At 36.0% G+C, this 12,894-nt stretch overlaps 1 protein-coding gene across 1 annotated transcript in view; it reads right to left on the reverse strand.

Moving 5' to 3' along the window:
* Nucleotides 1-614: 614 nt before the first annotated feature.
* Nucleotides 615-12,894, reverse strand: part of ATP6V1C1 (ATPase H+ transporting V1 subunit C1) — an 18,686-nt gene continuing 6,406 nt past the window's right edge. Inside the window, exons 5-12 of the mRNA XM_009277130.1 lie at nucleotides 8,658-8,749; nucleotides 7,465-7,563; nucleotides 6,044-6,112; nucleotides 4,557-4,649; nucleotides 4,375-4,468; nucleotides 3,750-3,847; nucleotides 2,437-2,563; nucleotides 615-1,226 (exon numbers count right to left, since the gene is read on the reverse strand). Coding sequence (XP_009275405.1) covers nucleotides 1,131-1,226; nucleotides 2,437-2,563; nucleotides 3,750-3,847; nucleotides 4,375-4,468; nucleotides 4,557-4,649; nucleotides 6,044-6,112; nucleotides 7,465-7,563; nucleotides 8,658-8,749 — 768 coding nt within the window. The 3' untranslated portion in view covers nucleotides 615-1,130. The remainder of the gene's footprint in view (nucleotides 1,227-2,436; nucleotides 2,564-3,749; nucleotides 3,848-4,374; nucleotides 4,469-4,556; nucleotides 4,650-6,043; nucleotides 6,113-7,464; nucleotides 7,564-8,657; nucleotides 8,750-12,894) is intronic.

Here is a 12,894-nt window from a genome sequence, read left to right on the forward strand (position 1 = left end):
AAATACTAATTTTGACAAATCAGTTCTCCTCCAGTCTCAGTCTTAATTCAAGTCAGTTTTAAAAGGTGCTGCAGTTTTACTGCATATTTAGCAACTGGAATATATAGAATACTCGCAATAGCCATGATAACTGCTACTGAAATAAACAACCCCTCTCTATACACCTTAGAAGGAAGCTGTCATATTCCCTGTATGGTAGAAAGGTTGCTGCCAAAAAAAAAGTGAGCATCTAATAGTACAGTATTCAAAGCCATAAAGTAGTCCCAAGCTTCAACTGATAGAAAAGAACAAAGAATTATCAAAAAATCCCAGATCAGCCTAGCTTGTTAGCATCCCAGGTTACTCCCATCTTCCCAATAATCATCTCATATCTTTTCTTTAGAGTCATGAAGATATAAACATGAAGAACGTTCATACACAGGTTTGGTGGCCAAACAACATACTTGAGCATTTCTGCACAAAGCAAAAGAGATACCCTCATCTCTTAAAAGTATTTGTGCTGAAGCCAATTGCATTTCTGTACCACTGCATGCAGGATGCAGCATTGGTTTTAAGACTTAATACACTGCTTCAGTTTAGACACAGGTATCTACAATTATGTGGTACAAGAAAGCGACACATTTGCACAGGTATGTTTATTTTTTTCCTGTGTTTACAGTGCTTCAATTGTAATTTTAAACCATTCAGAAAGCACAATTTCATACCAATTTTACATACTTTACATCACAGTTCAACAATGTTAACACAATTGTATCTACTAAATCAAATGAACAAAATGGCCATGAACATTTACACTATTCTTCTGTAAACAAGTTTTTTCTATAAACAATGGTAAATGGAATTAACACAGACCACCATATGAAAGAGGAATGAACTTTTCCTTAAATAAATCACTCTGTTTATAAATACTTCAATTCTCTCAATATACATTTACAGACATAATTGATTAAAAGCAGATTACCTACACTGCTCTTTAAAAAGAAAATGTCTAGAGATGGACCACTGTGTTAAATTCACCTAACATAAGAAGCAAGCATATGATTAGTAGAGTGTTAAAAGTATTATTGTACTTCAACCTCACTTCTGTTTGTTTACACCAACACTGAGAAGATTGTCATGTTAGGGAACTTTCACTTGAATTCCAGCAAGTTACAATCGATCTTGTAGTACACATATGGATAGTACTCCTGCTGACTGAGGTTTAAGCCTGGAATATCCATAGTTGCCTGCAAATAAAGTTTTGAAACCAGTTACACTCTTACAATTCATTCCGACTCAGAAGTAGATGAAACATTCGTATGTTTTAGAAGCAAATAGGCCAGGCAAGACTTCAAGCTTAAGTTTTCATTCAGTGAACAGTTCAAGTGACTGTTTAAGCAACAAAGCTAGAACTTTGACAAATGAATAACAGTTATTTTTCAAAATGAAATACAAGTGCTTTTTCCAAATCTAAGTAGTTTTGCATCAATAATTCACATTTGTTGCTATGGTAAACACACCACCACTAAATGGAAGGAAAAGTACTGCAATTATGTTTTACTACTTCTAAATACAGACAGTTTATGAAAAGAATGTTAGAGTGCTGAATGATCCAGGAAGTTACATGAAGTTCAACATCTTTAATTTTCACCTTGATTGTCTCACATACATCCCCTTTCCCCAAAAAGGGCCTGGAAATACTTTAGAAAAACATTACATTAAATATAACATTAAGAAAGATTAAAAATAATCTTTTTAAATTCAGCTAAACCCATTGTGTGGTCTATCTTTAGTTAATCTTTAACTATGAAAAGCACTGCTTTTCAATACAAAACAAATTAGTAGAATAAGCCTCCTAGCAAACTAGTTTTAAACATGAAAATTAGACCTCTACAGATGGAAAGGACGACTCCATCTTGACATCAATTCAGCCTCCTTCAGCAGAGAAGGACAACTATGTTAACTTAAAAACAAAGACAGCAATGCAACCAAAAAAAGGAGTTGTTTCCGTATTAAGGCCACTGTTACCATAGACTGTGGACAATTTATGTACTCCTTCTGGGCTCAAAGAAGATATGAGATGTGCTCAAGTTCCTTAAGCCTAGTTTCAGATCAAAGTTGACTTTGTTTGAATTCTTTGAGGATATGAATATGTATGCAGTCTATAAGATATCCTTCCATTGGTAGTAGGAAAGAATGCAGTAGGAAGAAGTTATATGAGACTTTTATACCAGACAGCTCATCAAATGCATTGCTTGCAACTTTAAATACCATCTGCTTTGCAAAAATGTAAAATAGAAGTGGCATTTTTATAAGGAGACATGATTTTCTGTATTGTGAGAGAATGATGGAGAATATGGAGCGGTGTAGCTTTTTAATAAAGCCAATAGACTATTTTTTTGTTTAAACAGACTAAACCTAATATTGAAGGGGAGTAGCAGTTACAAAAATACTTACATCAATGATAGCTGCTGCACTGCTGTCAAGGTGTTTGTATAAGTCATACAAAACTTCCCTCAGTTTCTTCATTGTTTTCTTATTAGGCTGGAGCAGCATTGCCTGGAAGTTAACTGGCAAACCATACCTGAGGAAGTCAAGCAGAAAACTATGAAAACACTGAAATAAGCCTTCTTTTATATTTCAAAGCAGAATTTTATTTTATTTTGAAAAATAATCCTATTGCTGAAGAGGAAATTCTGCTCATTTTCATTTCTGCAAGACTATTCTGTTTCTACAATTCATAAGGCATTAATAAAGTAGAACAACTTTCTTCAAGTTTAAAATAACAAAACAGAAGTCTAAACACTTTTAAAATAATTTTAAATCCTAGAGTACTTAGCACAATTCTCCAAGTTACCTGAAGTCTCAGACTGAGTTTTGAACATTCCAATTAATTAACTTGCAAGGACTTTGCTTATGCCACTAGGTGGAGAATCTAGTCTCTACTCAATCCTTCTTAGGTGTGTGGAAACACTTGCCAATACTCAAATCAAGTTCAGCTTTCTTCCTGAGTCAAGTTTGTCTTCAAAATAAGCCCAGAGCAGCTATGAAACAGACTAGAATGCAAGTTAATGTGATTTTTTTTCTTTTTCTCCTCTGGTTGTCTCCTTTATGACAATTTATCAAAAAGGCTAAAAAAATCCTTTCCATTTTCTGACTAAGGCAGAAGTCCTTTCAACTCTAAAAAAAATCCAGGTCCTTCCTTCTGCAGAACAACTACAGCTGTTTTTAAGTCAACTTAGTAACTAAACTTCTGGATAGGTATGAAGAAAAAAGCAGAGAAATTTTAGAATATCGAACGGTTTAATACTGAAAAGTTTAGACTACAAAATTCTTAGAAAGGCATGTTTTAAAGAAAAAGCATGTATTTCAAGATGTCAAGCTATATTAACTCAAAGCCTGAATACTTTTTATTCTGAACTATTCACATGTCCCACTTAAATAGAAAATACAGTAAGCTCTTTTTACAAGCAGCTCATAAAGCAAGCTAAGAATCAGCAGAAATGCCTTGCTGCAACTTAGAGAGTACCTGTAATTCCTAAAGCACTGGTGGAAAGACTATCCAAGGGGCAAGATACACAATTATCTACCTCAAATATTCCACAGCTGGCAACAAGAGCTATTGCCATCAGCTATTCTTACTGCCCTACTTCTTGCTTCCTCCTTCCCAGAAGAGTGGCATTCACACACCTCAGTTTGGTAAACCCAAGGTAGATGTAAATTCTTACACAGTCTAGGAAAAAAAGCACTACTCAGGTCTGTGTCATTACCTCAAAACAGATTCAACAAAAACTCGTAGTGCTTTCACATGAATCCACGCAATGAAAGCTTCACTGAAATTAACTTTCAGCCACCGAACCAGAGGCCCCTGTGAAAGGGAAGAAGAAAAAAAAAATTATGTCATTCAAACTTCAGAAAAAGATTCAGCCCATTAAGCGTGTTTGATCAGATACTCAATATCTGTACCATGATAATAATGACAACTTAAAGGCAGAGTTCACTATGGACATAATGGCTCAAGGGTGTTTCGATACTAAGTAAAGAGAAGTTTAATGAGACTTCTGTTGTCTCTTCAGTACACCATCTCAGCTGCCGTGGGCTAACTATATTAAGGACCATTTTAGTAACGCCTGATTATTTCATTCAAATGCTTGTCCATTTTCAAACTTCATATATTGTCAGCTGCAATATCAGCACTTGGTTCAACGCGGTGAGGAGCATTTGTGCTACAGGAAACTCAATTATGCCTGAGCAGGTTAGCTGGGTGGCAGGCTGACTATGTCATGTCATCCTTGCAATGCTTTCTCAGAATCACAAGTTCATGAAATTGTTATGTAGCAATAACAAGTTTTAGATGTCTCATGTTTCTATAATGACTAGTTTATACAGACTTACAAACTGTTTCTTCTTGTCAGTTGACAGTCTATTCATTTCTTCTTTATCCGCTTTCATCTCTTCTTCATTATACTGGAAGTCACGGACCATAAATCTGCATTTGGAAGTGAATAAAATCAAAAGTGGCTATCTAGAGATCCTTCAAAGCATGAGAGACAGAACACACACAAAATAAGCCTTACTTATATTCTCTGGCTTTATGCTTGAAGTCATCCACTGCCTTCCTGAACAAGGTGACGTTACAAAGGTAGCTATCTTGATCCTCAAAGAGTACACTACACAGAAAAAAAAAGTGTCAGAATTAATAAGGTTCAAGTCACCGCAGATCGGATATACAGTAGCTTAAGTTGTACTTTATCGCTACTAGGCAAGAACATAAACGTAGATCATCACACAGGATTAGTTCACAAATGAAACCTTATACCGAAAGTAACTGAAACTTTAGCAACTGCTCTTATTACTCCCTTCATAAAGGATGGCAGTTTCCATTTCACATTCAGAGAGTTCACCACTCAGAAACACTTCATACATGTCTGTCTGGATATTTGTTCAAGTTATAATTATTTTAAAGAAAAAGGAACTAAAGCTGGTTTAATACTGAAAAATTTGGACTACAGAATTCTTAGAAATGCATGTTTTAAAGAAAAAGGAAATGGATTTAAAATAGAAAAGGACAAATTAAAAAGACACAGGTTGGTAAGAAAAAGTGTTTCTTAGGCTGTAAAGACAACCCCTAGATTTACTATTTTATAGTTCAAGACAATACTGCTTATTTTGAGACTTCATCTTAGGAAAAAAAGCTTGAAGAGACTTAGACTGTTCCTCAGTGTCATTCTGTCTTCAATACAAGCATTATCCAACAGTTTAGTGAGTCACCTCTTCTTAAGCTATCCCTAGATCATGGTTTCCCAGTAACTAAAGAATCATTAGCAGATCTTCCACTAGGCTTAAGTTGATCCAACTCAAATGTGAAGTTAACCCGAGTAAGTTCAGATTTTAACTGACATAGAGCTGGTAATATCAGATCTGCCTGATCAAAACCTCAATCTGTCAGTTAAAATTAACAACACAGCAATGCTTTGTGCTACATGTTGACTTTAGCAATATTGTAACCACAGTGAAAATAAAGTGGCTTAACAGTATTATCAAATCCTGGCCTCAGTCTTGCCCATCACAGACACCAAGCATCAGCTTGGTACCGACGACCTTTGTTAGCCTGAAAGAGACAAGTTACTTTCCTTTGCACACAAGAAAACCATCTACACTTCCAGTTCTTCATTCTTTAGCAGCTTTCAAAGAGTATATGTAACTTGTTTCAAGTCCTCTGAATACAGGCATAAAGCTTACAGGCTAGCAGCTATAGTATTTGTTGCTAAACCCCACCATGCACTAGCTTGAAGCTGAATGTGCCTGACCTGAACTAGATTAACTTTTCAATTCTTTTACTCTTCCCACATAAGTTAGTTTGATAACTTTGTTAACCTTAGAGTTAGAGATCCTTTGAATTTTTCCTCAACTACAACATAATCAAGCTTGATCAGATAAAGTTACAAAGCTAGACATTTTGACAAGTTTTTGACCAATCTTTAAAATTCAAAGTCACTACAGATAAAGAACACTTATAAAATACAGCACATGCAAATATGAGATTCAGCATTTAACAACTTACTTGCTGGAACGTGGTACAACCATCTCTGCTAGTGTTTCATATTGCTTAACCCAGTCATTATAATTTAACCTAGAGAATACACAGGTTATGGTTAGACTTTTAGTACTGTAGTAAGAAATTTTAGATTAATGGATCAAGTTTTTCCAAAAAAATGTTAAAAACATTTAATCATCACATCTTCCAACCCAGGTGTAGGTTGTCAGAAATACACAAGACATCAGGGACAGTCCTTCTCATGCTGATTTTAACATTATTGCTAAATGAACTATAATGATAGCAAAAGTAACTTATTTTATCTTCATATAAGTTTACAAGTGTAAAATTTTTGAAATCAAAGAACTATGAAATTAAATTAGTCACCATTAAGTACAGATCTCAGGGGACCAAATGGACTTCCCTGTCAAGGTTTATCAGAAACTCCTTATGTAACCTTGCTCTTCTGAGTTACTAATAGGAATACTTTTTCCACAGTTACAAGTGGGTTCCCCAGGGTCCTGCACTTGCCTGAAGGACCACTGGGAATTTTGGAAGCCCTGCCTTTCTGTAGTTGGTGGTGAAGAGGTTCCACCCTTTCAACACCAAAACTTATCAAAAGTAAAAGAAAAATAACAGATGAGATATACTAACCACCTGTTTTCTGCTAACACCACTGCAAAACTGTTTTGCCTTCACCAGAGTTTTACATGTGACAGAGACTACTGCTTCATGTGATAACCAGCCTACTGGCTATCTTTACAAGTTAGAAGCTCTCTTTGTTCCCAGCTCCAGAAAGACAGTCTAGTGCCATTTTCTCATTTTACAAGAGTAAGGACATCTGTATCACCACTTTCCTTGGCCAGGGGAAAAGGTGGGTTTTTTGTTGTTTAAACATTTCGGACAGGAACAACCTGTTCCCAGCAAACCTTTGACATGACATAAGCAGTGTTCCATTGGTAGAGACTTAAGTAAAAAAGCAGCGTTCCAGCAATCTGAAAAAGTGCAGAGCAAAGAAGTAGAGAGTTCACTTCACTCACTAAGTGGTGAAAGCCGGCACAGTCCTAACCAGGATAATTCAATCGTGAAACCTTCTAATGTAAAACAAGTCATGTTTTTACTCAGTACTTATTATTTTCATAAGGATACCTTCTGCAACATGACTAGCCATGGCTAATATTAGAGAAGAGACATAAGTCTAATCTCCAGTTTCTTAGAGAAATTCATGAGCACTCAGCATTCCTCATGATGAGTTCTCGTGAACAATGGAATACAGGTACACGGGCTCATTTGCCTCTACTAAGCATCCAAAAGTTTGTGTTTGTTTGGGGTTTTCCTGGATGAACTAATTCAGATGTCCTTTTTTACAGTATTATAGGGTTGTGGGATCTATTATTTGATTTAAATTTCTTATTTTATTTTGCTCTTAGGACAAGCAATAAACTTACTTTGGTACAATCACTAATAACGTGACCAAATATTCTGAATCGAGTACAAAGTCCTCTTTCTTTACAATATCAGCAAGACTTCTGGTTAGCAAGCTTCCCCTGCAGAGAAGCAAAGACAGCCAGAGTAAATACTTGTTTAAGAATTGAATTTGTCTGGACAACAGTTTCCAGTGCTTGATAGTACATAATTTTCAAAAATATATTTTACTTAAGCATTCTCTATTAGCAGAGCAAACAAAATGTCCTTATACACATTTTATATCTGTCTAAAGTCACTGAAAGTTTTTATCAGTAGCTCCACTGCTGTGCATCATTTCCATATTCCAAATACCTCACACACTTAAGAAGCCAAGTTCTCTTTTTAAAAGTGATTTAAAGACACAAGAACCATTAAAACCATTAATTGTGAAGTCTAGTATATGGAGCCTCAGAGTTACAACTAACCTAGCACAGACCCACATACAGAACCTGAATAAAAATTTAAAGCAGCATATTGCCTCATATTCACAAAAGACTAAGAACATACACAGATTTAATGGGGCTTAGCTGACCAATTACCATGGCTGAAGATGGAAATTAAGGCTCACTCATAAAATGGCTATTATTAGTATGTCCCATGGTTCTGAATCAGCCAGCAGGCTTGTACCATTAACTGTAACAGTAGGGTTGGATCAAATTAATCAGCCATATTTGCACAGAACTACTGTACCTCAACTGTACTTCAGATAATCATCACATGTACATGACAAGACAGCAGGCAGTCCTTGTTTAATTTATTATCTGCATGTATGCAACAGCTGTCTCTCTGCTGGTTAATTTTGAGGGAAGAAACCCAGTAATATTGATATGCTTAAAGCATAAATTGGAGTGAAGGGAAAGACTTCCTTGTTTAGACAGACACCTAAGTAGCAGCGTTACACACCACTTTAACAGCAAGCTTCTCTCGAAAACTCCAGCAATTTATACTATTTGTATGTGCTTTTGTGTATTTAATAACTGCTTATCAATCACAAGTGAGCTATTACCAGCAAGTCAGCTGGTAATAAGTGTTCTTTTATGACAGCTGCTATTCAAGATTGATAAACACCTCAAAAATACGTTAAGCTTAGAGCCTGTACCTCTTCACACATTACTAAGTTTTCATGGTAAGATACAGTTCCTGTGCTACATTAGCAAAAAACAATGTGACTTACGCATTCTTTCTTTCCAAATTCTGAAGGTTCCCTTTCAGATTATTGTATGCTGACGCTCTTGCTTTCAGATCATTGTCAATCTGGTTTACTCCCTTAAAGATAAAAAAAGGAACATTGTCTAAAGAGCTAGAATAGTTTTTAAATGATTTCTCAATTTCAAAGCTTAGATCTGCCAACAAGAACTTAATGAAAAATATGCAAGTTAAAATGTTTATTTCTCTAGTGCTTGACAAACTTCACTCAAAACTCAGCAAACTCTAAGTCAGAATTCCTTTAAAGGAAAATCAGCCAATAATAAAAGTTACACGTCCTCTTCTGGTATCAACTGGACATGCTACTGCATCCAGCTGATCATTACTCTGTCACCTTGAGGCTACCACCCTCCATCTCAGCTGACAGGAGAGATCATTTGAAGTTTACCTTCCTACTGTGATACAAGTACACTTGTGAACACTGAGTATCATTTCCTCCAGCTGTTACCTCACTTCTCATCATACTTTTCCCTCACTAGAGTTTCAGTGACAACAATGATGGTACAGTTTTATAAGTAACAAATCAAGAATTAAATAACTCAAAGCATTAATGCTTTGCATCATCTACAACTTAAGAGGGGACTCTGTTGCACTGTATTTGCCTATTGCAATTTTTACCTTTCCTTGAGATGAACAGCCTTGGTCACTCAAAGATAGAGTATCAACTAAATGCATCATCTACCCGATTCCAAATGGCTGTTACTATTTACAGTTCTAAATATTATCACAATTATTTTGTGTCTTTTTTTCCCCCCCCAAACAGAGCTATTTCCCATTCTGTATATTTGCAAGGGAAAATACAATAAATTATATCACCATCTCCCTTCACAAAGTCATCTTTTATGCTGCTGTTTTACATTGGCAGTAGCTTACAACTATAAAGAAAAATCTGTTTTATAGAGACTTTCTTCATTTAGTAAAAACTTATGTATTTTGGAATGTCTGAAGTTGCACGGGGCCAGTTCCAGGGTAGAGATAAACAGTATTTCAGACTTGAATCCTATTTATTTCAGACAATAAATACATCTGTCAAATCAAGTAGAGGCAGCATTCTACATTTAATGCCACTGGCAGCCTTCAATCATCTTTCAAACTTTCATATCAAAGTTCCAACTATTTTACTGTTTAGACTCAGACTCTCACATTCGGCTTGCCATTGCTGCTCAAGTAAGCCATCTTTCTCAAATCCATCCTCCAGGATTAATTAGAATGATTACCAAAAATGATTCATTCCCAGCTAGGTTACTTGGCAGTAAGTGGAAGAACACAAGACAAATTAAGCAATTAGTAGGTCTTAAACATCCAGTCATACTCCTATCAGTGTGTACCCTATACAAGGAAGTATTTTAAAATAAATATACTTAGGAACAGTTGGATAACTGAAAGAACGTGGTATAGGATCGGTCTGGCATCGTAATGCTGCCTACTCCCTCCTTCATTGTGTCCTCACTATGGTATGTAGGTACAAGCATATAAAAATTCCCAGGGACAAGTATCTGAACACAGTCAAGGGACTCTCCCTTTATTTAGACTTAGATGGTTGACAACACATTTTGTTTGCATACAACACTTCAGCTTGGGGATCCAAATATGATTTTATTTCCACAAAATAAATCTCTCTTACAAACAACGTCACTTAGTTATATAGTGACCTTGTTTATGGTAACACATAAGTTCACTTGTCTGTAGCAGGAAAAAGTCATTAAAAACCTGAACATTCTGGCAGTTTCATTTGGCAACATGTTAACAGCTTGCACCTCTACAGGTAACAGCAATGCTTTAGACAAAATACTCTGAAGAAAAGACAGTTTACTTTTTAAACGGAGGAGTAGTTAAGGTCATCTAAATTCTTTGACTGATGTAACCTTTAGCAAAGTATGTGGAACATTTCAGCAGGCATCACAAAGCGCACATCTTCATGAAAACTTTTTTATACTACAAGAAATGGCACTAACTTTTTTTTTTTTACCACTAGCAGACAGCGCATTAGGGGAAAAATTAATCAGAAACTATTAAGCTAGTACCTTTGTGCATTTGGACTTTTTCCCAGACCGACAACCTTCCCCTCTGCCTTTTCCAAGGATCAAAACTTTCAACAACAGTCTAACTATGCATTGTTTAATGACAAAAAGCAAAAACCATTGATACCAAACACTGCCTTTACAAACCAGTTCCATTCATCATTTCCTAATTGTCAATACTCTAATTGCTCTCATTTGTAAAGTCAGTAACCTTTTAAAAGATGACTGCTTAGACAAAAGCCTGTTACTGCTGCACTGACCGGAGTTTACTGTAAACAAGAATCAGCTTTGCTTCCTATTAAAATGTTAGAGAATGCAGAACCGCAAACGTCAATGACACAGCAGAGCTCTTCAAAATATATTTGTGTAAAACTGCCAAATGAAGCAACAATACAAACTTCCTTTTGGTAGTAGAATTGGTGGATAACTCATAGATGTCATTACAAAATGAGGCAGACCCATGATATTGCTAAAGAAAGTATCAATCTAACATAGTGGGCCTATTTCTACACATAGCAAACCCCAGATATTTAAACCACTTACATAGTCATTGACAAAACACGAGTGTCTTCTTGTAACTATGCAACTGAGCTCTTGTACTTCAGTAGATACCTGGGTTGCTGAAAATGTTGGATGAGGGCACTACAGCTATCAAGGTTGTCTCCTTGCATAACAGTCTTATGACCATAATTTCAAATACAAAGAATGACTAGATAAGTGACAGCTCTCACACGGCACAGATACCATCTTCAAAGTCTTCAGTATTGATACTGGGGTTCACAATGCTTCTGAAAGTTAAAAGCTGAAAAAACTTGATGGATAGTTTCAGTAGATTTCCTTTTATTTTAAGTGTTTCCAACACTGCTATGATTTTTCCTCAACTGACAAACTCCCCACTGCAGTTGCCATTACTGTCATTTTGGCAGACATCAGAATCTGCTGCTATAGTGAGTGAGGAGGATATAAAACCATACAGGAAAAGTAGCATCTCATGATTTGACAAGCTTTTCAAGTTATTTTAACATCAACATGTCACGAGGCTTCACAGATTTTAATGTAGCTCTATCAGTTTTCCTACATCTTGATGTTAATCACACACCAAAGTGAAGATTTTAACTATGTCAGGACTTTCTTTGCCTTGGGACAAAACTGCTTCAAGTCCTGTGACATTCTCTCTCCTATCTCTTACTTCTACAAGAACGTAAGGCAATTTCAGTTGTCTTCCTTCTCTTCTCCACTTTATGGACACACATCTGTGGCTCACAATTGAAAAAATTTTTTAAACTATATGAAATTAGATTTATTACATAGGTGTCCCTGAAGCTGTCCCTGTAGAAGACAGGTACAGGTAAACATGCAGAGAAATGGAAACCCTCAACAGGATGATTCAGGCTGAACTCCAGCAGACCTGTTTCTCTGCATTTAGTATCCAGTCTAATAACTCAATGAGGTCCCTAAATTAGATGAAGAATGTAAGCCAGTTATTTAATTGAAAGTTCAGGTTCTGGAGTACAGCTTTGCTGCAAGCAGATCATTTATCTAGCAAACTCCAGGACACAGGATAACATGCACTGAATCCTTGATATTTCAATAAAGGGCATATCCCTTCATGTTCTTTGTTGCTTTTTCAACAAACTTAATTGCTACAAAAACAAGTTCTATACTATGGCAACAGCTAAGTTCCAAAAATGAGACAAAAAACAGTTGAAGACTTTTTTTCCTTTTTAATTCAGTAACTTTCACTCCTATTCTAAGGCCAAACCAAAGGAAAGGAACTTTTTCAAGAACCACTTCCTTGGTAAGACTTGTAGAAACCACTTCACCCTGTCTTCTTAAGTTCTCTCTATCCCTCTTTCCCCACCAAGTTCCTCTTCTCCCAAATTAAACTTCATGCCTATACCTGCCAAGTAGCTACTGTAAACAGCTGAATACTTCATTCTGATACGTTCTTCTGAAGAAGCAAAAGCTTATGTGCTTAAGTAGTAACAGATACTAAGATTATTATTTTATATCTGTGGAATATTTTTAATGTGCAAATCTTAAGTCATAAGACTGTCAGTCTTCCTCCATAGAATCACTGAGGTTGGAAAAGACCTCTAAGATCATCGAGTCCAACCGTCAACCCAACACCACCATGCCCACTAAACCATGTCCCTAAGTGCCTCATCTACTCGTCTTTTAAAT

The sequence above is a fragment of the Aptenodytes forsteri genome, unplaced genomic scaffold (genome assembly GCF_000699145.1).
Source record: "Aptenodytes forsteri isolate BGI_AS27 unplaced genomic scaffold, ASM69914v1 Scaffold145, whole genome shotgun sequence".
In the NCBI taxonomy this organism is placed as follows: domain Eukaryota; kingdom Metazoa; phylum Chordata; class Aves; order Sphenisciformes; family Spheniscidae; genus Aptenodytes; species Aptenodytes forsteri.